The 26,567-nt window shown below is 41.4% G+C and overlaps 1 protein-coding gene across 2 annotated transcripts in view; it reads left to right on the top strand.

Moving 5' to 3' along the window:
* Positions 1-26,567, top strand: part of tle2b (TLE family member 2, transcriptional corepressor b) — a 78,134-nt gene that overhangs the window by 31,896 nt on the left and 19,671 nt on the right. Inside the window, exons 4-8 of one of the 2 annotated variants that reach the window (XM_083940145.1) lie at positions 1-45; positions 20,159-20,221; positions 21,549-21,623; positions 24,129-24,306; positions 26,252-26,268. In XM_083940145.1, the coding sequence (XP_083796271.1) occupies positions 1-45; positions 20,159-20,221; positions 21,549-21,623; positions 24,129-24,306; positions 26,252-26,268 (378 nt within the window). Of the gene's footprint in view, positions 46-20,158; positions 20,222-21,548; positions 21,624-24,125; positions 24,307-26,251; positions 26,269-26,567 lie in introns of both variants that reach the window. The other variant, XM_083940144.1, reaches the window with a different exon arrangement.

Genomic DNA, 26,567 nt, shown 5'->3' with positions numbered 1-26,567 from the left:
TACTACGAAATGTCCTACGGCCTCAACATTGAGATGCACAAACAGGTAAAAAAAGACTGTACTCAGTACTTTTTTTGTTTTATTCAGTCTCTACACTTTGCTGGTGAGGTTGTGAACGTGTGTATCACTTTCTTTGTGGAAGTTGCATTTTTTTTTTGAGTAGGCGAGAGGGGGTGAATGTGTTGTTTTACACAGCATTGTTTGCCAGTGTGTCATTCTGTGTGGGTGGGTTTTTTATTTCCTGATCTGTCCTCATTTATATTTTATTTTTACACTAAGTGACAAATTATTCGAAACGCCTTTCAGTCAGCACGCAAAAAAAAATACTACAAACTGTAATTTCAACACAAAACTAAACAGTTAAAGTAAAGTACTTAGTGTAAGGTGGTTGTCTTGCATTATATCACATAGTACATGAGGTTCTTTTTTCTGATTTCTCATCGTTTATTGCATTGGCAGGATAAAGCAGGATCTGCTCCAGCTTAAATTCCTGTTTAAAGGTAATGAGCAGGGAAAAAATTATGGACTCTTCTCTCTACGTAGTAAAAGAAAAGTAGGATCAGAAACAAAATGTGAATAAATATAATGTCTTGTTTAAGAAGGACTCTGTCCTTTATTTGGTAGAGGGATAATGAGTCAGCAAGAGCAACAAGTGGTTTCAGCACCGAGCTATGGATGGCTGATTTTTATTAGTTTTAGTAAGGGGTCACTGCACGACACTGTAGTTTACCTTTTCCATGCCTCAGTATGGAATATAAACACAAGTACTGTTGCATGAAACCAGCAGAGAAGTGGGTTTCCTACACAATTATAATATCCCTATTGACTAAATGTTTCTTCATAAGCCCTGTTATCATCAAGCAAAACAAGTATTGGATGCTGATATGAGAGTTAGGGGATAAAAATTAAGATGACTGGTATGGACGGTAACCATAGCGATGGTAAATGTATGTTGGTGGCGACATGCAATATAAATGTCCTGACCGAGATCCGGCGTTCTTGATTGAAGACGTGTCTGATGAGCAGTGTGTACTCTCAGGAGTCTGTGGCTGCTTGTCAATCCCCACTCCTGCTGCTTATTTGCTGTCTGGGTAAAAATTGCAGGAAAGGGAGACATTCAAATTTGCAGACAGGCAGATGAATGTCCAGACAGACGGACAAAACGGCAGACAGACTGATAGCAGACATGAGCTATACTGAATCATTATCCAGTTGAATGCCATCTTCCTTTAAGGCTGACTGCCTATGTGTCTCCCTCTCTCTTAATTTATATGTCATGCAAACTCTGTGGTGGACTCAGACAGTCACGGATGACAAGAGGGAATGTATTTTTTTTCCACTTTTAACAATGAGCTGCCCGAAAAATGCATTTAGAAAGCAGCTCATTGTTTGTAACAATCTCTAAAAACTCCCTCAAATGAGAGCCTCTGCACTATAACCTCATAATCATTGTGTCATTTCACGATCACGGTAATTATAGCACAGAGGCATCACACTGTGGGTTTCTGTCCAAATACTTGCAGTGCAGTGTACACACTTACTCCACTCTCTAGTACTGTCTGATGTCTCGTTCAATGGTTGGAGTTAGGGATGATGTAAGATGAATTCAATCAACAACCAGGACATTTTTAATTGGTCATTCATATCAAATCCAAGTCCAGATCATTTGTTTATGGTTATATTCTGTGTTACAGGTTGCTTGATGTTCAAAAATGCATCATTACGTTATGTTAAAACACTGGAACCTGTTACCTTACTTCACATTGTTCTCAGCAGCAGAGCAACATGAACAAAAATGTAGCAGAGAGCAGTTTCCACATGACGCCAAGCCTCTCTTCCCTATATTAGTTGCTTAGCCTCTAAAGTGCTGCTATTGGTTGAAAGCCATACGTGTACCTCAGTATTTAATTAATGATGGGAGTTAAAAAAGAGTCCATCCAAACACCTTTGCTGCAAACTCTACAGACTAACACAGCAAAATTACATACAGTGCCATACAACACTATAGATCACCTCAGATTATTCCATACTGTATAAATCTGCTTTCTAGGAAGGATGGGTTGTTTCTGTCATACAATTATTCATTTCAAGTGTACTGGGGAACAATAAACATCTGCTCTTCTACTTAAATGCGTGATTGAAGAGGAGTACAAACCATTATAACTGGAAAAGGCTATGTAACATTCCTTACTGCACCTTGATGTAAGGTAATATTTAATTAGAATAATAACAAGATATGCAGATCTAGTATGTGTCAGAAACATGTCAGCATAACCCTTATAGCTGTGGATTGCTTTCATGTTCAAATTGAAGTTAAAGTAAGTTTGAAACTACAAATGTTTGAAATTTGTCCCCTCTGCTCCTCATGATTTATTCTGCATTCTTTCGAAATCCATATTCAGTCCCGGTCTCATGGACCAAAGACATGGAGGACACCTCAGCCAGGATTTTATTTTGCAATTGTTGCCCTGGTAAAAGCAAAAAAAGACACATTTACACAATAAAACTGATTGATGGATGGCATGGATGGATTCCTAAACCCCACGGGAGACACAACTATCGACAGAGCAATAATCAGAAGAGGAGAGAGAGAGACAGGCAGACACAATGAGAGAGACTGGAGACTAAAGACACCAGAGAGGACTTGTAAAGTATTGTAAAACTACTTTAAAAGTATCATTTCACGTAAGTAATTTCATACTGAAAGAAGTTGAACTGCAGTACAGATACACTTAGGATTAATGAATTGATCTTAGTGTATTTCAAGTAATTGTGAAATCGTAGTGCTGCTGTATTTTGTAAAAAAAATAGTGATTAGGTCCAAAACTAGTTTATGTTAACTGTTCGTAGTGTCAGTTAACAATTAACATAAAATGGTCCCACAGGGAAATTTAAGATTTACATAATTATTCTTAAAATAAGTGAAGCACTAATTCAGTAAAGGCAATTTCTTTCTTTTCTGAAAAATGTAATTGTGAGTTTCAGATAGTAGAAAATTACCATTTTGGTCAGAATGAAATTCTAACTACAATACGCTCCATTTTTCTTTTGTTGACCTCAATCACCAGAACAGAGAAAGTTATACTTTAGTTACAAAGAAGTGAAAGTATTACCCAGGTACTCATGTTTCCATTCACATATTTTATATGCATGTTGAAGTATGGCGTTAGAAAAGCCGAATAGAAAAAAAAAAAAAAACTTCCTCAATTGCTGTTTTTAAGTTCTAAGTTTTTACACTAGCTTGAGGGCGTTCTTGCCTTGACAAAAAATAGTTGATGTGCTAAATTGGAAATGGGAACACGTGCCAAATAAGTTCTGTCCTAGCAAACATTTAATTCAATTAAATTTTATTTTTTTTGCCACATCATAAGAAAAGTTATCTCAAGACACTTTACTTATATGTAGAGTAGGTCTAGACCACACTCTATAATGTATTTATGATTTACAGAGACACAGCAATTCCTCCATGAGCAGCAGAAAGTTGCAATATCTCTAAACAGTATTTATCCAGCAATCTTGTGCACACAGTGGCAACGAAAGAGGCAGGAACCTAGAACAGACCCAGCTGTGTGTCTTGACTCACATGACTTCTCAGCTGATTTCATTGTTGGTGTCTTCTTGGATATTCTTTTAACATGTCTTTGTCTCAGGACGGCACGCAACGTGGACAATACTACTAGGTGACATAGATGACAAGAACAATTAAGACTTGCTCAATTGAACCAAACTCCTGAAGTCCTTTGTCCATTTTTCTCTCGTACGATACCATCAGTAGAAGGCCAAAGCGACTTGTCTTGTTTCTGGTTAGAAACCTCTACTTCTACAGCCAACTTCTGACCAAACTAACGCTGGAGCCTAGTTTATTCGCCCCAAGCTGGTTGATGAAAACATACTTAATAGGCATTTCTTTTTTGCGGCATTTGAAAAGTTCGCCTAAGATTCACTTGACAGTTGAATGTAAACACGGCATAGCAAGTGGGAGAGGGAGAGAGAGAGAGAGAGAGACTTGTAAGGGTTTCAGTGACATCATCGGCCTTGTGAGAGGTCAAATACCTGGATCTCACACCAGTTAGTTGGACCAGTCCCAGCCTGGTCAGATGCGTACATGAACTGATGAAGCCTCTTGGATGAGAGGTGAAACGTCTTCCTAGACAAACAACCAGTCCAGTTGCTTTTGACTGAAATTGCTTTGAGGACTTGTATTGTTATATACCACTATCAATGAATTGTATATTTTTGATATGATGGTTTTATTTTGTGTTAATGTATTAATATGTTATGCTTTGGCAATATTGTTTATATGACATTCATGCCAATAAAGCCAACCGAATTGAGAGAGAGAGGGCAACAAAGCCAGGCAGAGCTGGACTGTCGGCTCTTGTCGTCAAAAAGAAGAAATGGACTGAGGTACTGGCTGCACCTCTGAGAGGTGGCGGAGGAGGAAGAGGAGGAGGAGAGGGGGGGGGGGGATAGGTTGGGATGATGACAGAGGGAGGCCAAGGAGGGTAGAGTGTGGAAGATAGGAAGAGACAGAGGGGAGAGAGGGGAAGAAGGTGGTGGCGGTGGGGATGACAGAAGGAGAACAAAAAGGTACAGTCAGGTGAATGAGAGTAAAAAGGAAGAGAGGGACGCCTGGTGTCAGAAACCAGACAGCAAGGCTATGAGATGGGGGAATACGGAAGAGAAAGAAAGGTAGGAAAAAAAGTATATGTATGAGAGACGAGGAGAAAAAGAGCATATGTTTAAAAAAAAATTCACAAAGAAAGACAAGAGAGCTGGTAAAAAAGGCTTTACAGGAGAGGTGAGAGAGAAATATGAGGCCGTTAGTAAAAGAGAACTTAGAGTATCACAGATAGAAAGGGAAACGGAGAAGCGGAAATTGGCAGAAATAGAATAGAAAGAAGAAGGTAGGAAGAGTGTGATAGAATATAAAATGAAGGAACTGGTATTAAGAAAGATACAGTGATAGAGAAAAGAGATAGCACGAGGAGTCTGGTAGAAAAAGGGTGGACGAGGATAAAGTACAAAAGAAGATGTTGTAGAATAGAGCGTGATACAAAGGGAGCGAGGATGGAAAAAAGTGAGTGGGATAGTTTGAGAAAAGTAAGAGTAAGATAATTAAAGAAAATGAAGACTTTGAAGATACTGCGAGGAAAAAAGAGAGAGCGCACGGTAGAGAAAAGGGTAGTAGAGAGAGAGAGAGGAAGAGAGAGAGAGAGAGAGAGAGTGTAACGGAGATAGAGGGGAAAAAGAGGGGGGGGTGGAAATGAAAAATGGCGGGGAGGGCTAATGTTGGAAAAAGTGTGAGAGCAGGGATGAGAGGAAAAAAAGGGGATGATGGAGATTAATTGAACGGATGAAAGAGGAGAGGGTAAACAGGAAGGATGGAGCCTTAGAAGAGACAGATAAAGACCTCAGAGAACAGATGAGGGGGGTGGGGGGTGGGGGAGATGAAAATCAGAGCCAAGAAAGGGAAAGAGAACGGAGGGAGAAAGAAAGAAAGATAGAGGAAGAGCAGTCAGAGAAAGAGGGAGATAGAGAGGGACATCAAGGGAGGGAGGGGAGCTTTGAGCCGCAGTGAGAAATAATGAATCATGAATAGATTTAACAGTATCTGCTCTTATTTCCTCCTCCTTCTCCTCCTCCTCTTGGTCCCCCCCCCCCAGCTTCCTCCTAACATCCTGTCGAGATCACAGCCATTGCCTCTCTCCTCTCTCCTCTCTCGTTTCTCCGTCTCTCTCTCTGTTGCACGCTCTGTCATTATCAGTGGCAGGGCCATCTCATGTCCCGGCATTAATTGAGCTGTAACAGTCATCCCGTGCCTTCTTAGCCTTCCTTTTTTTTCTGTCTCTCTCTCTTTACCTCTCTCTTTCGCTCTTAGGATTTCACACTCACTGTCTCCACCCCCTCCTTCACCTCTCTTTCACTATCATGATCGCTCTCGTCTCTTTCCATTTCTGTCCCTTCTTCTCTTCCTCTCTCTCACATGATTGTATCTGAAAGATAATATTTCCCTCCTCTTCGGCTTAAGCTGTATGGATACATTGAAACACATGCATATGCACGCACACAGTGTCATTATCACTATATACTGTATATATATATATAAATATATATATGCTTATATACTGTACATATACAGTATAATATACTAGCTGTATCCCCCAAAGGGTTGAGGGAGGCCATAAGGACTTTACACTGCTCTTGGTTGTTCTATATTCATTGATATAGCACTTCTGGGGCCTGGATGGTTATTGCCTGTATCCCCCTCTATGTGGAGAGGCTCAGCATGTATATTCAGTGACTTTGTAATCCAGTCATATACTGTGGGTTCACAGTGGTTGGCCCAGGACAGCTTATAGATATGATGATGTGCTGTATGTGTTGCTGTAAGGTGTGTGCTTAATGGACTGAAGCAGGGTTTGTATTGACAGCTGATTCTAGCAGCAGGATAACAGGATGATGGCGGGAGGTGAAGAAGAATAGAGGCTTTGTTAGACTTGAGTCCAGCAAGAGGCGAAGGCGGCCAAAAAGCTCGTGACTAGAGTGGAGCCTGGGAAAATGTGAAAATATGGAAGGCAGGAAGTAAATGAGATATGCCTTTCCTTCCATGAACAGCTAACTTCAAAGGGCAAAGCACACAGCCAACAACCGCTCAGTGGTAGAAACTGGTAGCTGTGATCAACATACATTTGTTTGGTGCATTTCCAGTAAAAGTTTTCAAAGGTCTGAAATACTGGAAACCCACAGTATCTTGACGTGCACAAAAGAGACCAGGGGATAGTCAGACACAATCTGAATAGACACGATGATGGTTGGACTTAAAATGTGGTTGACTCAAACACACGCCCACAAAACACATTTTTATCCTGTGATGCTTGTAATGCACCATGATCCACTCAGATCCACTCATTTATTGGACATATTGACTCACGGATTTCGCAATATTTGAACCCTACCCAGATCTGACTTAACCACGCATAATTTGGACCCGCTAGCATGACTCAAGTTTGGGTTTCTTGTTACAGTTTTTGATTTCTAAATACCAACACAACTGTAGAAATATATAACGGCGGCTGAATACAGATGGCCAGTGCTACGGAGCAGGCTATTTTGATGGCAGGGTAAGACAAATGCCTTGCTGTCTAAGAGGCATGTTTGCCCTCAGTTTGTATGTACTAAGGATGTTAACATTAAGAATCTGGACTGATTAATACAATCAGATAAACCACTGTGAGCGCTGTCCAGCAGTACGTTGTGAGAGCCACAAACTAAGCAGAACAAAAGAGCTTAAAAGACCACTTGCTAGTGCAGTAGCAAGAGCTATGTGACACATGCCACTGTATTGATGAGGACTGGCGCCCTACCTATGCAGACACACAGTTGACAACCTCACAGGTGGATGTAATGGAGACCGACTCAGACATACTTTCCACATCCATTATCAGCTGCAGATCTGTACAGGTGTCGCTGACGCATGAGTTGTTCCAGGAGTCGCTGCAAGTGACCACGATAATGCACACATCATCGAGGCTGCGCGGCTGGTGCAGGCTCGCAGCAGGCCGTGGGGAGCTGGTCTGAGCCTCCCAGAAGGGGTGAAGTGGGACTCGGTTGCCTGATTGTCTGTTAACGGTTAATGGTTGGTTAACGAGGGTCAGCTATCTGTCAGAAGAAAGGTAGCATCCCTGTTATGTACAGGTGTGATGCATGTTCTACTTGCTGCTTTGCAAACCGAAAGGACCTTGGCACTGTAAATAGTAGGAGATCTCTTTCTTATATCTGGGAGTGAAATGTGTATTTGACATGTGCACATATTCTCTACATCTTCACAGTTTCAGAGGTAATGGGGTTTTTTGAAGTAGGGTCCAATATTTCTTTGCTGGGGTAGTGTCCTCCAGTAGACCCTTGGGGCCAGCGGGGAACCTACTGTGGCAGCATTTCAGTAACAGCCTAGGTAAGTGTTTCTGAACGACTGGCTTGGGAAATGTAATGGGTTATCCTTACACTACTACTGTAGGTACACCTTACCCATTTCCTATCAGAAACATCACATCTGATGTCTTATTGACACCTGGAAAGGGAACAGCGGTGTGTGAAAAACGCATGGTTTCAGCAAATGTTGCATCATTCATTTATTTTCCTCAACAGTCACTGCAAAATCATCACTGGGATCCTATTATTGCTCCAATTTGGATGACTCAGTGCTGTAAATCCATAATGAATATGCATGTAAAATGATTACATATTTTAGGTGCGTAATAATGTCTCCCTGATTTATTTAGAAATCAATATCCAAAGGAAGAAAGTAGGAGCCTGGCTGAGTCAAGCCTGCGTGGTTCCTGACTGATATACTGTGGATTCAAAGGTTAATATCCTTCAAAAAAAATTGTGCACCAATTAAAGTTTGCCGGAGAAATGACTGATGTCAGGAAACTGCTAGGATACTGGAATTGTTCCATATTGCGAGGGTTGATGATCAGATATTAGACGGCAAGAATCTGGAGGGGCCTTTGTAGTTGAAACCTGTGTCACAATTAGGGCCACAACTATCTATAATTTTCATTATTGATTATTGAACCAACTATTTTCTAGATTAATTATTTAATCATGCAGTCTACAAAATGTCAGAAAATAGGGAAATATGTCCATCCTGGTTTGTCAAAGTCTTTAAATGTCTTGTTTTGTCAGTCAAATACAGAGAGATAGTAATTGTATTGTGATAAAACAGAGAAAAGCAGGATATACTCATGTTTGCAGGGCTGAGAGCATTTTCTGTCATTCTTGTATTAAAAATTACCTTAACAATCAATCGATTATCAAAATAGTTGACGATTACTTTTCTGTCAATCTACTAATTGATTTGTTGACTTAGTCGATTTGACTAAACACTCTAGTCACAATTTGATTTTTACAATAGTTCATGATAGATGGTGCCTTCTAGGGGGCTAGGACACACGTGCCTACGTAATAAAACAAACTGTGTACTGATGAGAAACGGTGGAAAGGTGACCCAGTGCTGAGAGAGCATCCCATTACTGAAGGTGTCAGCAGGTCCTTGAGCTGATAGTTAACCTCTAGCTGGTTACTAATTCTAAGCCATTTAGGAAAATAACAGCATGAGTTAAAAGCCTAAAGATGAACAAATACACATTAAGCAGAGTGCTCGTAGCCAGGCTTCTTACTTTAACCAGCAGCTCTACAGTCACCGTGTAACACATCGTCTACTGACCTGTTGAATACGAATCAGAATATCATTGAAATCATGTTCACATGACAGCAATAGCTCATACTTTCTTTATACTATAACTGACATATGGATGCTAGGTTGACACACTATAAACAGGATATTATAAGCCCCAGAGTTAGCATATATATAGACTTTACATACTGTATCACAATGCTAGATAGAGAGACAACGCGGTTCACAGACCAGGCAGGATATTATAGGTAGCTGTGTTTGATAGTCAGGATGCTCAGCAGCCAGACTGTTTCCCCTGTGGACTCCTGAGGACAGATGAAGCAGCTGGCTGTCCTTCCTTCCTGCTCCCTTCTTCCATTTCACCACTACACATAAGAAGCTGAGGGTGTGAGTGTGTGTGTGTGTGTGTGTGTGTGTGTGTGTGTGTGTGTGTGTGTGTGTGTGTGTGTGTGTGTGTGTGTGTGTGTGTGTGTGTGTGTGTGTGTGTGTGTGTGTGTGCGTGCTTTTGCATCTGGGCTACTCACTCTTTTCTGAGTAGCCCAGTCTTTCTTTCACGCCACTCTTTAATGTGATAGCTCATGTTATATAGCAAACAACAATGACATTATCAGCATTTTAGTTAGTCATACAATTAAAAAAACATCTGTCAAGAAATCTGAGAAGAAAAGAGGATGAAGAAGGTTAAGAAGTAGACTGAGGAAATGAGTAAAACAGAAACGGGGACTGAAGATTAAGCCAAAGTGCAAACAGGAGAGGGAGATCACATGAGATAATGTTTATCTGTTTGTGTTGTATAAAAAAAGTGTGTGTGTGCATGCGCTTATCCTCCCGCCTAATTAGCCCGAGCTGTCTAGCCTTTTTATGCATGTGTTTGTGCACGTGTGTATGTGTGAGTGTGTGCCTGCGTTGGTATATTTGGCTGAAGTTGTGACCTGAATCTTCATTTCATTTGGGAGGAAGAAGAGAATAACGAGAGAGAGAGAGAGAGAAAGAGAAAGAGAATGAGTGCAAGCAGGGGGTGCCTTCATTTTCACCTCAGCGCTTTGGTTCATAATAGGATTGGGCTTCTCTCTATTTCCCCTTTTTCTTCCTCTATCTCACTCTTTCCATCCCCTCTGCCTCATATTTCTCTTTCTCTGCCATTCCCACCACCCAGTCAGTCGATAATCCCACAGCTGTGGTTTTCTTTAACTGGTTATATTTAAATGGCTGGATTAGGACGAACCTGCATATGTGGGTCAACTGGAACAGGCTTTAGAGAGGTCAAATTACTGTGTGTGTGTTTATGGTACGTGTTTACACTCTTTGTGATCACTGGTGTATGAAGTCCCTCTTTGCACATGTTGTAGCATCTGTGCTCTTTGTGTGTGTGTGTGTGTGTGTGTGTGTGTGTGTGTTTGTGTGTTTGTGTGTGTGCTTGAGTGTGTGTGTGTGTGTGTGCGTGCGTGTGTGCGTGTGTGCGTGTGTGCGTGCAGCTTTGATGTCTCTCCCTCTCATTCCCCCTCATACCGTGTGTGTATGCCTGTGCAAACATGTGTAACAGAGCTCATTTGTGAATAATGAGGCATAGAGAGAGAGAGCGGGAATAGAGTGTGATATAACCCTTTAGGAATGATAGAAAATAGGTTGAGAGAAGGAAAAACAGTGAAAATGAATGAGAGAAAGATGAGATGAGAGAGAAAATGGGTGATTCAGTTCCCAAGGAGCTACCCTTTTAGTGTAATGGCTTGTCACTCTGGCACAGGAGGTCTGAGAAACTGCATAGACTGTATTGGCCTATGTGTACGTGTGTGTGTGTGTGTGTGTGTGTGTGTGTGTGTGCGTGCGTGTGCGTGATAGTGCTGCTTGTGCTACCATGTTCTGTGACCAGTGTTTGAATTGGGACAAATAAGGAGGCGCTGGCACTCTGAGGCCGCAGCTGCACAACATGTGGCTTTTTATCCAGGTATGACTGCTGCACATCCCACGTCAAATCTATTTCTGTATAAAAATTCATGCATAAATTCATGAGCATAATTTAAAAGTAAATGTTGTTTTTAATTAGGAAATGTAGTCAATCTCATTTATAGCTCGAAATCTAATGTTTAACACATGATTAAAGGAAAAAAAAGATTGTCAGCCAAGCTAGCAGCACACTTCTAAGGATTGCATTGTTGGCCGGTCGGACGGTCCATTGCTTTGGACCAGACTGAAATATCTCAACAGCTAGGGATGCTAATTAAAATAAAAATTTGGTCCGAATTTGACTGCAGAAGGGAACTGAGGTTAACAACAGGCGAAGACACAGCAGCAGCTGAATTAAATGAAGATCTGTCTTTTGTTTATGGAGTTACTTAAGAGTATGTTTTTTTCCTTTTGGCACTGAGTAAATTTCCACCAGAGATGTTCTGACTTGGGTGTTCCTCTTCAGAGTTGTGTGCACCGTACCTGCATTCACCAGGACTCAGAGTAATCTTATGTTTCAGTACGTGATGTTTACCGAAGGGACCACAATGGAAATAAGCCCTTGGGCTTTTTTGTGTTATCCTTTTGTCCTGATGCACTTTTGTATTCCTACCCTTGTGCATATGACAATAAAGAATTTCAATCAATCAATCAATCAATCAATCAATCATCGGCCCAACTCAAACACTGTGAAATTAAAGAAAATATGAGAAACTATGTGTGTCAATGTGCACGCTTTCCCATGCCTTTGCGTGCATGCATGCATACTGTACAGCCGGCTTTACTACTCTGGCTACTTTGTGTCTGATTGCATTGCGGACGGCATGAGTTTGAAGCCGTATGCAGTCTGTCAATGCAAGCTGGTGAGCTGCCACAGTGTGAATATGACTAATAGCTTAGTGTATAATATAGCGAGAGAGAAAGCACATAGACTGATTGTGTGTGTGTGTGTGTGTGTGTGTGTGTCTGTGTGTGTGTGTGTGTGTGTGTGTGTGTGTGTGTGTGTGTATGTGTGTGTGTGTGCGTGTGTGTCGGGGAAGTTGAAGTGAGCTGTCTGTCTGTATTTTTCATTCTAAATGTTTCTGCTGCCTGGTCTGCTGCCTATCTTATATTGTTACTGCACTGAAGGTTGAATCTGTGTCTTTGTGTGTGTGTGTGTGTGTGTGTGTGTGTGTGTGTGTGTTCGTCAGAGGAAGTGTGTATGTGTGTGCGCTTGTTGGTCTCATGCTGGGAGGCTCTGCTTGCTCTGCACACAGCTCTTTGTATGTGTGCTCTCCTTCGCACTGTTTGGATTGGTTTTTCTGTGTGCCCTTGTTGCCTTGTGTGTGTGTGTGTTTGGGTGTGTGTGTGAACACAATTCTGAGAGTGCTTGTGTGCACGTGTGTGTGCTTTGCTGCTCCCCTTTCCTCTCTTTCCTCTCCCTCTCTCTCTTTCTCTGTTTCCCTTCCTCTCCTTCCAGAATAGCGGGGCCATCAATCAGAGGCAAGGGGGTTAGAGGAAGGGAGGGGAGGAGGAGGCGAAGAGGAGGAGAGGAGTTGGCTCAGTGCCAGGGAAGAGGAGCTGGCTCGCTGCCCAGAGGAGAGAGTGTGAGAGAGAGAGAGAGAGGGCGGAGAGAGGAAAACAAGACTGAGCAAGAAAAGAAAAGAGACGGAGGGTGGAGGGAGATTGTGGGAGAGAAGCAGGGCAGAGAGATAGAGCAAGAAGGAGAAAGAAATGAGAGAGAATGAGAAGGAGGGCAGGGAGGGAGCGCAAAAGAGCAAGGCCAAGTGCACTGAGGGAAAACAGAGCAAGCAAGAGAGAGAGATACTGTGGAAGTGGAAAAATGAGCCAGCAGAACAGAGTAAGGAGAAGGCTGATTGCATAGAGAGAATAAGACAGGAGAGGAGGAGGTGGAGGGTTGAAAGAGAGGAAACAAGAGCGGCTCTTTTCATTGAACAACTCTGTGACTGCAACCCCAATCAGTGAGTGATTAGTGTGTCATTGGCTACAAATATTTACCTTAAACTGTTCACAGAGGGGAGAGAAGCCCAATTAGAAAGCAGGGGACAGAGATAAGCTCCAGGATTGTGATGTGTGTGTGTGTGTGTGTGTGATAGTGATATGTACACACCCTCTGACTCTTTAGACTAAATGAGGGTATTCTGCAGCCACGCACATGCAGTGTGCAGAAACTGTGAGGCACTGTAAAATATAATCTAGCCGAAATCCCTTCATAGCATGCACACTACTCTTTTGATATAACATCCCAGACTCCAATGCTTTGCCTTTGATAGATGTGAATATTAGAGTTAAATGATAATTAGTTCAAAAATCTCAGTTTACTACTCAGCATAGAGTGAACTATGGAGTTCACACGATCGAAACCACCATCCACTTTTTTTTCTCTGTCTCACTTTCTGGATCTTCAATAGTTTGCCTCAGGAAGTGTAAAGACTCTTCATTTCAACACAAAACCATTTACTATAACAGTATTTCTCTCAAAGCAAAGTTGACCGGACAAGCATCATGTTCTCTCTGTAGCACACATTCACTGTGAAGTTGCCTGTTAGAACTATAGATTGTATAAAGATGGACGATGCTTTTCAATTTCCTCCCACTGTACAAAAGTGAAGCCAAAATATCCAGAGTACGGTAGCTTCCATCTTGTAATTTTGGAGTCTACGCAGAAGTGATTGGGCGTTGTACTCTGTCACAGCTGTGACAATCATGATCTAAAGTTTATGTTGTTTTTATAGCCTGAAGAAACGAGTGGTGGGAGCTCCAGTGGAAGGTGAATTTTCAATCACTCACACTCACTCATCCTCAGTGGCTTATCTGGGATCGGATCGCAGGGGCAGCAGCTCCAGCAGCTCCAGCAGGGGACCCCAAACTTCCCTTTTTCTTTCTTGCACAATTTGCACACGACCGTGGTCCATGTTTCCACTTGGTCCCTTCTTAGCACTTAAATTTCCGCCCACTGAACCCAGCAACAACTCATTATCTCGCTTCTCATCGGTTTCATTTCTCTCGTGTTGCGTCCTGTGCGTCAGTATTATGGGCCGGGCAGGAACTCGTGCAATGAGAAACGTTCCGCACTGACTGCAAAAATTAATTGCGAGTAATTGTGTTATTTTTTTATCGCGTTATTTTTTTCTGTAATTAATTAGTCGTAATTAACACGAGTCCCAGCCCTAGAAAAAATGAAAATAAACCAAGTCACCAGGGGGCAAACAAGATGTTTTGGTTTCACTTTTGGAGAGCAGTCATGTCGTCCATCTTATATCCTGTCTATGGAAACAACTGTAATCTTCTGCAGTTGAGGTGCTTTGCTCAACCGTTCTTCTGTCTCCCAGACTACTTTCAAGGATTCAAACCAGCAACTTTTCCGGGAAAGAGCCAGAGCGAGGTGCTAGGAATAGAAATAAAATAAGAGAGATGGCAGAAATTTTTGTTGAGAGCAATTAGAGTGAGTAGAGGAGTGAGGTATCTCTCTCTCACACACACACACACACTGGCACCTTCCATGAAACTGGCTCATTCAGCCGAAGTGAGACTCAGAGGCTGGCACAGCTGGCAGTGCCCGAGCACACTGGGCACCATCACCCTCCTCCTGTGCCAATCTCAACCCACGCTCATCACATTCAAACTCACCGAGCTTTATTGGCAAGATGAACACGGTCACTGTTGCTTGCCAGCATGCTGGTAGACCAAATACAATGCTTATCTTTCACCGGGAAATGTCTTCCCTGATGTCCCAGTTCAAGTTCACTTTAGTGTCATGAGTGAAAAGTTTGCAAGGCAAAACATGAGCTTGTTTTCTGTCAATTCATCCATCTTTGAACTTGTCTCCATTTCTGGTCTTGATTAGAAGGCATTACCTATAAACCTCCATATATCACAAGTTTTACCTCTTGCATGCCTGCTGATTTGATACAGACAGGCATGCACATTACACAAGCATTTGAAAGGAAATAGCTCAGGGGCAGATCTTAATCCAAAAGGACCCCCTCCCTCTAACACAAGCTTTGTCTTTGTCAGAACAGTGAGACTCTCGCTCATTATTTAAAGGAAATTCCCCTTGCAGAACCGCTATTACACCATCAGTCAGTGATGGCTTATTTTGTGAGCGAGTGTTAGTTACTTTTCTAGTGCACCCACCGCTTCATCTAATCGCCTATCTTGTCTATTTCTTCTTCAGTTAGTCATTTTCTACCTTTCCTTGAATGCCGTTTGACAGCCGAGGCAGCAAGGTGTTGCGTTTGCGCTGTGGCTTAAACATGTAGGTGACGAGAGCATCAGCAACAGTTATTGCAAAGTAACTGTGGAGGAATTATTTTTTACAGTCAAGAAACGTTTTGAATTACGCCTCTTACGCAAAACGCAACTCTTGCCTCTGCATTGCATTCTGGTCTACTGGGCTGAGTGTTCCTTGACTCCCCTTACTGTGACACCACATAGGTCCTTTTCTCTAAATGATGTCACGTCATCTAAGGCAGGCCATTTATTGCACAATTTATAAAAACAAATACAACCTGCTGCAACTTCCTGTATTTCAGCCGATTTCTTTATTTAGTTCCCTGCAATTCTAATGCCATTCTTGTGTTTTGCCTTGATATTACCCAGTTTCACATCCATTTACTCATGAACACATAATACTCACTCAAGCACACACACACACACACACACACACACACACACACACACACACACACACACACACACACACACACACACACACACACACACACACAAACACACACACACACACACACACACACACACACACACACATACACACACACACACACACACACACACACACACACACACACACACTCACACACACACACAAACACACACACACACACACACACACACACACACACACACACACACACACACACACACACACAAACACACACACACACAGGCTGTATTCTCAGTACTCCTGCGCACACTAGTCTCTTGTGCTTTTTATTACTTGTCAGCATCATTTTCTACAGTGCAGATTTTAGTGGAAACAAACTAAAGTCATTTGTAGTGCTGTTAAAATAATATATATAGAGATTGTTTATACTGCATTTGTTGTTATGGTATATGAAATGTTGTTTTCCATATTCCTTGATAATACACTCATTATAAAACCTCACATGGATCACACACTCTTAGTAATTGACCTCTATGCTTTATTCTTTTTGCTATTAATTTGACTGGGGCACGTAATGTACCATTGGGACAACGTATATAGCTATAAAGACAGCTTTTATTGACTTTTTCACTCAATAGAGCCAGACAGAGGAGCTGAAGTCTAAACAACATAAGTTGAACACACCTGTAAGCATACTAAATTGCTTCTCATTTGCAGGATGTCAAACTCTGTTCAACTCTCTTCTTCTGCATGTTGCAGAGATCTCTTTGCTGGTTGTGACTGTGCTGTCTGGTGCTTCTTCTTGTCTCTAAGAGATCATTTGAGATGAATTAATGCAGTTTGATGTGTCTGTATTTGCCAGTGCTAGTGCTGAACATGTGGTTACTTGCAAGCTTTTTGTATTACTTCTGTTTTGTTTAAAAATGTGATTTGTGGGTAGACTTAGTTACTTAGTTACTTTATCACATATTTCAGGTTCACATGCACTGTAATCATATACATCTTTTTCTGGTTGCAGTTATCATCCTGTCAATGATCTGACGAGATGACATGTCTGAGCATACTGTCACTGTGTGTGTGTGTGTGTGTGTGTGTGTGTGTGTGTGTGTGTGTGTGCGTGTGTGTGTGTGTGTGTGTGTGTGTGTGTGTGTGTGTGTGTGTGTGTGTGTGTGTTTGTCTTAGACAGGCTAACATGCGCCACAGCCTCTAGAACAGACTGTCCTTGTCCTGCAGTTCATTCCTCGTCTTCTTCCTTGTCTAATCTCATTTCAAATTTCCTTTCCTCCATCTATTTGTCTATTTTAGAGAATTATTTAGCACATTTCTGCTCTTTTGTGTATTTTTTTGTCCATCATCTACGTTTTTATCTCTGTTTCACTTGAAGCCTTTCTTTCTCTATCTCTCTCTGTACCAATGCCACTTGGCAGCATATCTGCCCTCAGGTGTTTATTGACCAGCCCCCCTCTTTCCCTTTTGTATATCTACCCATCCATTCATCCCTCCATCCGTTCATCCCTCCATCCGGCCAGCCTTTGCCAGTACTCCCTGGTGGCTGTGCTTTGGCAGAGCTTTGGAACGAGACTGTGCCGTGTTGTTTCTGACACCTGGCCCAGCTCAAACTGCCTCAGCCCAGCTCACTTTCACTCTATTGTACAGCCGTCGGCTGACTGGCGTCTTGCACTCATAACACCATCCACTGCCTCTCAGTCAGAACATGGAGTTAGACGGGTGCTGGTTTGTTGCACACGTTAATCAACAGCATTGTACTCAGGTGATTGTAGTTTCCATGGTTTAACTTGCATTAATAGATATTTTTGTCAATAACAATGAATCAAATTAATCATTTTAATGTGAAAGGGTTGGTTATAGTGCTAAACCCACTGAGAATTAATACCCAACTTTGCTGCTTAATGCAGCTTTAGATGATATTTAGTTTAAAGTCCATAGTTCCCAAGTGTAATGGGTAGCCAATAAGATAATCCTAACTCCTAATTTCTTAAACTGTACCTACAAGCTTGTTCTTTTTTTTACCTGATACCATATGTGGCTCAAATCCATTTAATCAATATCCGAAATACAATTGCTTACTGGAAGATCCATCAATCAAATAACTAATCAACTCAGAACTTTTTGGAGTAAAACGAATTTGTCTCTGGATAACATTCTAGCAATGAAGCCCATACGAAGTGGTTGGTTTGTCTTCTGTTGGAATATAGAGTATAGTTAATCCTTATTGAAAACTGCACTGAAATCATGTTTTGCTCTAACTGCTCTTAATGTGTTCACTTAATTTAGCAACAGCTCTATTTTTCTTTGGACTGTTTGCTTCTGTTTAGTTAGTTTTGTTTATTTGTGTCGCATTCAAAGTTATAGCCACCTTTTAGAAATAGTCAATTAAAGCAGTTCAGGTCGGTTCGGTATCGTTCTGCCCAGTTCTGAATTGTGGTCGTGCATCAGTCCCAGTCTAAACTGAGTCAGGCCATCTGAGTTGATTTGTGACCTGAGGACAACCTGTAACTGAGGGGAGGACAGTTGATTGAGAACAGATAAAGCTGTATATTGAGGTGAAATAAAGGAAACGTTTTACCATTTATCACTGGAACCAAATTATTGGCTTCATAGCTTAGTGGTCAGCGAGGGTGAACCTTTTTTTCCACGTTAAACCATTTCACAAATTGCACTTCCATGTAGTAAGTCAGTTAATCCTGAAAACCAGATTGGGCAATTTGCTGATGAAAATGTGATGTTATTTGGAAGGATAAGAGAACTTTTCCTATTCCCAAGACCTGGAGCTCAAATTAGTTCAAAGAGGGAAACTGATGTATTCGTTAACTGTTAACAAAGATAACGTAGCCAGCTCATGCAATCATCATTACTCATCGATGGCATCATTGTCAGCCTTGTGACTTGTTTTATTTCCAGCTGCAGCCTAATCTGGTAGAAAAGAATGAAAAGCAAATAAGGGGATAAAGCCAAGTCAACAAGAGAAAGACAAACATAGTACAGTAGGCTTTAAAAGAAACAGAATTAGCAAATACACAGCTGTGAAAAGAACTGTCATCTATGCTACCTTCTCTCACTGTCATTTTCCTCTTTGTGGTCACACACACATACACACACACACACACAGACACACTCCTTTTGTGATATAGATCCGTGTCTTTCCTTGGAGCAGAGCTGTGTGTCTGGTGATAGCCCGTTTATGAAGTCATGATGAGACTGGCTGTAACTGACAGGCTGATCTGTGTGTGTGTGTGAGTGTGTGTGTGTGTGTGTGTGTGTGTGTGTGTGGGTGTGTGTGAGCGTGTGAGCATGTGTGTGAGCGGGTGTGTGTGATTGTGTGTGCGTGTGTGCCCTGTCAGTCATTGCCCTCCATCGCTCATTTGCCGTCTTTCACTCTTCTTCTTCAGTATCTTCAAGTGCACAGCAGCATGTTTTCAGACAGAGGGATACAGAGAAAAAAAAACTGAATGGATAGAGGGAGGAAAAATAGAAAAAGTATGTACGGCCCTGGTAATGTGTGGAAGCAAAGTAAAAAAAATAAAATAGAAGAGAGCGACTGATGTTAGAGGAAGAAAAAAGGCAGCTGAGAGAAAAGAGGGAGGACAAATTCAAATGGAAAGAAAGGGAATGATATGGAAAAATAGAAAGATGGGAGAAAATGAGACAACGCCGGGCAAAGGAGGGGGAGTTGGGGGAGGATGGGAGGAAGAGGATGAATAGGGTAATAATGGCTCAGTGTGAGAGCTGTTGTAGAAAAAGAGAGAACGGCTGAGTGAAGAAGAGAACAAAATGAGGCTGAGGGCACTCAGACAGACAGAATTAGACACACCACAGAGGTTCTGTGTGTGTGTGTGTGTGTGTGTGTGTGTGTGTGTGTGTGTGTGTGTGTGTGGGTGTGTGTGTGTGTGGCACAGAGAGCGTGTGTGCAGGCAGCTGCATTCTTTGGATGACTACTAGGTTTGCCACGTGTGTGTGTGTTGTCTACGCGCATTTGTGTATGTTTTTTTCTCATAGTTTGACATTTGTGAGAGAGAGGGGGAGTAAGAAAGAAAGAGATGCAGGAAGTGTGTGAGTGTGAGTCCAAACTAAAGAGTGAGATGTTGCTAAAAGACCAGATGAGGACTGGAGCTCTAATGCTGCCTCCATCCTTCCACCTCTGTTGTTCACTCCCACATTTCTCTCCTCTCTGTCTCATCAAGTTGTCACTGGCACAAGCCCTCGCTCTTTAGAGAGATGTTTTAATACAGCAAAGGCTTAATGTGCCGTAAAGGTCTGTCAAATGCTGTTTCCATCGTGTACTTATTATCTTATGGTATACGACATGATCATATATCCTTTTCTCTCTCCTTCTGTCTATCTCCCTCCTTTCTCTCTTTCCATCACAGGCGGAGATTGTCAAGCGTCTCAGTGCCATCTGCGCTCAGATCATCCCTTTCCTCTCTCAAGAGGTAAGTGTCACCACTGCCAGACACACTCACACATAAACACTAAATATCCACATACCCCAGGCCTTTGTCGTAGTTTCTTTGCATTCAGAATAATTGATAAGCTTGAATACATAATATCGCATGCCGAGCAACAAGCTAAAATTCAGAAGTTCTCATTATATTGACAAAAAACCATTTAAGTTCGGTGCAAAAACATAAAGACCACCAATGTGGTGCAATTTTTTAAAAGTAAATCAGTTTGTTCTTTGTCAGATATGTGTTGATTCCACTTTATGATAACGCTGCGGCTATAATTTAGCATTTTAATCCAATTTATTTCAAGATCAATGAGTCACCCTCTGTGTTTGAAAAGCTAATCAATCTACTGACATCTTATCAAACCTCCATTTAACTAAATATCTTCAGTGAACACATCTGGCTAATCATTGACTAAAATCATTTTCTACACCATCCTTTGTCAAATAAAGGCAAAAATGCCTCCTGGCTTTAAGAGTAATATGAAATTGGTTTCTGAACATTTAGAGCCCACGTTCTTTAAATTAAATACAGCCACTCCCTTTGGCCCTGCGTGTGTGCTCGGCCTCCATTACTTTCTTCTTAAAGCTATATTTAGTGTTATATATCTGCTTAGTACAACTTAAATAAGTAAGAGGAGCATGGTTATTAAAGTTAAATATATATTTGCACTGTTGCTCTGACTGTGTGTCAGTGCAAACCAGCAGACACACTTCTTTTTGTCTGAGAGTGTGAGTGTGTAAGTATGAGTGTGCTCCCTGGAGCCTGGAAGGTCACAGCTTTGTCAGTTTGATCAATATTGACTGACTGTGTGTGTGTGCGTGTGTGTGTGTGTGTGTGTGTGTGTGTGTGTGTGTGTGTGTGTGTGTGTGTGTGTGTGTGTGTGTGAGTGTGTGTGTAAAGTGTGTGTGCAGCACTGTTGCGCACATGCATATTTGCGTTTGTTTGACTGATTACATTGGGATTTTGTGTAAACAGAACTGAGATTTTTGTTAGTGTGACTGAGCGTGTGTGTATGTGTGTACTTTGTGTATGTACAGTACATGTGTGTCTGTGTGTATGTGCCTTTTCTGTCAGAGTGTGTGATTTGTTTGAATGCATGGTTGCTCAATCTAGACATTTATATTTATACATGCAATATACATTATGTTTACTTTATAGTGCAACATACAGCATGGAAAATAATGTAGTGCAACAATTTCTGTCAATGGCATTTAATGTGTTTATATGCTGTGTGTGTGTGTGTGTATGTGTGTGTGTGTGTGTGTGTGTGTGCGCGCGTGTGTGTTTGTGTGTGCGCGTGTGTGTGTAGCACCAGCAACAGGTGGTCCAAGCAGTCGAGAGGGCCAAGCAGGTCACCATGGCTGAACTCAACGCCATTATCGGGGTGAGTCACCTCCATTCATCTTGACAACACAAACCCCTCCACACACATACACGCATTGATTAAGGAGAGCTGATTAAATTCTTTCATCTCTGGTCTTTAAATTTGTAAAAATCGATCATTTGAGTGAGGCATTTACGTAAGCATCACTTGAGGTGTTTACGATAACCGTTTGTGCCCCAGATGGCGATAGTGATCGTGCTGAAAGTAGATTCAGTCGGGCAGGCGTCATTTTACCAGCCCATGATGAGGAGCTTTGATGGCGTGCCATGAATTAACACGGCCAATAGACGATTTCAATGTTTTTTGTAGTTTTTTCAAAATGAAACTTGGCCTTTCAAGGATTCTTTTTTTGATGTTACCATGTTTTAAGCAGTCCATATCCATGAAGAGCGGCAATCTGTGAGAATCAGGTGTTAATCACCATCTCATCCACAGTTCCGAGTGTATTCCTGTAGACCAAGCCTGATGAATCGATTGTGGCAGTGGCAAATCAGATGTTTCATCCTATTTTGTTGGACTGGATTTATATTATAGGATATGGTCTACATGATATGAGGAAAATATATAATTCCTATTATTCTGACATATTGCACATCATTTATATTGTTACATAATTTGTGATATTGAAGGGAATGATCATTTTTGCATGATTTTCTTTTTAAAAAGTGCTGATCATGGTGTGATTTTTGAGAGGATCTGCACCAAAAAAATATTTTTTCCTTAATGGTCTTTGTGTAGAATACAACTTGTCGGCAGGAACATCTCTGCATCACCACAATACTTAACCCAGAAGGGTATTTTGAAACATATTTTTCATATAAACAAATATTGCACTAGTCCATATTTCGATTTTGATGCAAAATTGCGATTCATTTTGCCGCCTTAATTAAGACGGAATTGTTTACAGCTTCCAGTAAAATAGCTGTGATTTCTACAGCTCTCGGCTAAAGTAGTTTGAATGAATAACTATAAGTATGAAGAAATTTTGGAGTAACCAGTCCAACTTAACAAAGAACGTATGCAAACAGAGTAGCTTTTGCTCCGTCTGTTATATGAGAGCTCTCTTCTCAAATATGTTTAAGAAGAGACAGAAATCAGTGATTGTTATCAGATCAGTCAGCTCTAATTGTCAGGGCATTGGTCACATTACTGTCTACTTTCTGTACAATAATAATATGATGTACACTGTAAATTCAGTATTAAGGTGTCTGTGTTAGGTACTCTCTCTGGACAACGAACATTTCATATTTAAATTGAGCTAACGTACAATCTAAAGCACATAATCTAACAAAGTACATACCTTAACTACACTGATAACACACTCAAAATACACCCACACTTGCATTTAACAGCACATGATCACCTGACCAAGACCAGCGTATCATACACATGACTGTCTGCACATGTAAGTCTCAACATGTACACACACACACCGACGGTGATGCTCCTGAGTGCCCTCAGAGATGGGGCTTTCCAGAGCTTGTCAGAGCACTGATCACATTACTGTCTACTTAAAGCCCTTTGTTCCTCCCAGCACTACAAACATTGCTGTATCTAAGGTGTGTGAGTGTATGTGCGCCTAACACACCAGCTTGACAAAACAACACACAAACACACATCATAATGCTCCCCTCAGGATAATAGCCTTTCTTTATCTGAAGCTGCTCCTTTGCTCCCTTTACTCTCTCTATCCTCCATCATCCTCTTTTTCCATTTTCTCTTTGTCTTTCTGTTCATATTCTTCCTGTATTTTCTCTCCTTTTGTAATCTTTTATCATTCTCTTCCTCCTACTACGGCCCTGTCCTCATTTCTCCTCTCCTATTGTTTTTGGCTTTCCTATCTTTTGCTCTGTTCTCTGCACACTTTCCTTCCCTCTTCCTGTGCTAATTTACCCTCTCCCTGTATCTTCTCTCTTCTGTTCATCTAATTCTCCTTCACTTCTCACTTCCTCCACCGTGATTTCCCTCTGTTCCTCACCATCATTTACTCTCTGACTCAAACATTTTCTTCCGTCTCTCTGTTTTCCCCTGGCCTCTTTCTCAATCTTCCTCCTCCCGCCTTTCCTTCATAATAAATCACATCCAACCCATTTGCACTGTCTCTCTTTCTTTCTTTCACTTTCCATCTTCATCCTTTGCTAATTTCCTTCTCCCCCGTCTTTCCTTTTCCTCTCTCCCGTCCTTGGTGTCCATCTTTCTCACCTCTTAATCCACTAATCTCTTTAACATCCTATCTTCCTTCATCTTACGTTCCTCTCTAACTCCGGAGCTCTCCATGTGGATTTCATTTCATTCACCTTCTCCCTCTCTCCTATCTATCTCTCAACTCCCCTTTTCCAAGCAAAGCCCCCACTTCCCCTTACTTCTTCATTCTACTTTCTTCTTTGCACTGTCTTATGCTTATTTTATATCCATTTCTTCTTTACCTTGTTTTTTGTAACCACCCACCCCCTTTGTATGACTCCATCCCTCCCCCTCTCCCTCCTTTCCCTGTGGCCACAGCAGCAGCAGCTCCAGCACCTGTCTCACCATGCCCCTGGCATTCCTCTGACACCACACCCATCAGGCCTGTCCCTGGGGGCAGGGGGCTCAGGGCTTCTTGCGCTGACTGGGGCCCTGGGGGTCTCGGCCCACCTTGCCTCCAAAGATGAGCGCAATCACCTTGACCCCGAACATCTCAGAGGTAAAGAGACGCAGAGCTTGAATCCTTAATTTTGTCCCCCAAAAAAGGGATCTAAATGTTCTGGCTAGGTGGTCTTCAAGAGCCAAATTCAGCTGGAGCAGCAGGAAGTGATAGACTCTAACAACCACACACTCTAGCCTTCTAATAACAAGAAGTAATACAAAATATGGTATTGACCAAATTAACCCAGTACCAAGTAGTAGACTAGAATAGAATAGAATAGCCTTTATTGTCATTGCATTTGCATACAACGAAATTCGAGTGCTACTCCCCCCTGGTACATTTTTAGCAAAAATTGTATATAATAAAACAATAAGCAAAGTATAATATAAGCAATAAACACACAATATAGTATAAACAATATAATAATGTGAACGGTATAAACAGGTGGGAACAGTATAAACAGATGGGAACAGTATAAACAGATGGGTGGAGAACAGAACTATACTAAAATAAAATATGTATATTTAGGGTGGAACATGTTATTATTGCAATATAGTATTGAATCTTCTCCTGTCAAATACCTGCATTTGATCCTTTTTGTACTCAGATCTAGAAAATAATAGTATTTATTTAGTATTGGTATCTGAATCACTACAGGGGTACTGGTATCTTGTTGTTTTTTTTAAACTATACCCAGCCCTGATAATAATATGTAATATAAAAGTTTAAAACCGTTCCTGAAAATAAGATCTTTTCTGATCTGGTGACTACTCCTCCTCCTACTAATTGATATTGGGGAAACACTATTGTATTTACAGCAGGATTTATCCACGGCAGTTCAAATTGTATTAATTAATGCAGGCGTTTTAGCCCTTACAGCCCTAAAGTAGCCCTGAAGTATATCATATTTGCAGTGAAAATCTGTGTTCTTGCAGTTGTTTCAGGTTAATGTTCAAAAAAGGTTTCATCTTTGAAAATCAATTACATTATTAAACATATTGAAAAGGTGTTTCAACAATTCAATTCAATAAGTGAGGTAGAGTAACAGACTCTGGGAAATCATCCAGAATGACACCATCAGATATCACACATGCAGGAATAATCTTTTTCTTCATAAAAATGTTTGTATTTCTGTGTGTAACTGTCAGCGTTTGTGTTTCAAATTCATTTATTTCATAGCAGAATAGGCACAAAGCAGCCGTGAGAGAAACTCTGGCAACAGCTAACGAACAAAAAACTGATATTTTGTATTTGTTATCATTTAAGACGGATAAAATACAACATAATACCACACTTCATTTGTGACTGGCCGCTTCTGGGTAATTTGTATAGAAAGTCACCTTTTGGACTGAATGTGTGCTTCCTTAGATTGCTGTCATAATACGGACAGCCGTATTCATGGCACTTGTGTAAATGCAGGAGAAACGCTTTCTCCGAATGAACTTTCATTCACCCTGATAGAATATCTTATCTTTGCGCTCTGTTTCAGGCTCCGAGCCAAGAGAGACTTTCTCATGAATAAACTGAGAGTTAGAAAAAGAAAAAAAAGAAGGAATGTGTGTGAGTCGAAAGAGAGACAGAGCGAGAGAGAGAGAAAGAGAGAGAGAGCGAGAGAGAGAGAGAGAGAGAGAGAGAGATCAATGTGTTCATAATGGTGTGCTAAGCATCTGTGTAAGAGCTTATGCATGTCTGCAGCTGTGTATGTTTCTGTTCTTATAAACTGAGAGGAAGAATGAGTGAAAGGAGGGTGAGCGTTGAAAGAGGCAGGAGGGGAAGACAGAAATCCTTGTCTGATTGGAGAACAGAGAGAGGGAAAGATAGAGAGGAGACTGGAATCAGGCACAATAATGGCTTTATTAGAGAGAAGCAGTTGTAATCCAGCCGAACCGTGGCTGACTGAGGGACTGTTGTTATTATTATTCGGACTGATGTCAAACTTTCTCTCTTTTTTCTCTACTCTGTTCTCTGTTCTTTTTCCTTACCTTTCTCCACCCAATCCCAGAGGGAGCCCCCAGCAGGGTGAGTAGTTGTCTATCTGTGCACAGTGAGTGTTGTCTACACCCACATTTCACTGTGTGTGTGTGTGTGTGTGCGTGTGCGGGTGTGCGTGTGTAGGTGTGTGCGCGTGTGACAATGATAAACTGAGGGAAATAGAGACGCACTGTAAAGTGGCCTCTAAAAAAAGGCTGTGTACTGCTGGAGCTCAGCCAGGAGTAGCACAGCTCTACACCAGCACAATAGCTGCTCAGCACTATCAACCTTGAGCTCCTCAAGGTTTTCTACATCACACTAACATCTGAGCTCACAGCATTTCCCTG

This window comes from Echiichthys vipera (assembly GCF_963691815.1).
Source record: "Echiichthys vipera genome assembly, chromosome: 3".
NCBI lineage: Eukaryota > Metazoa > Chordata > Actinopteri > Perciformes > Trachinidae > Echiichthys > Echiichthys vipera.
The sequence above is the reverse complement of the archived record's forward strand: the minus strand, read 5'-3'. Positions and strand labels throughout refer to the sequence as shown.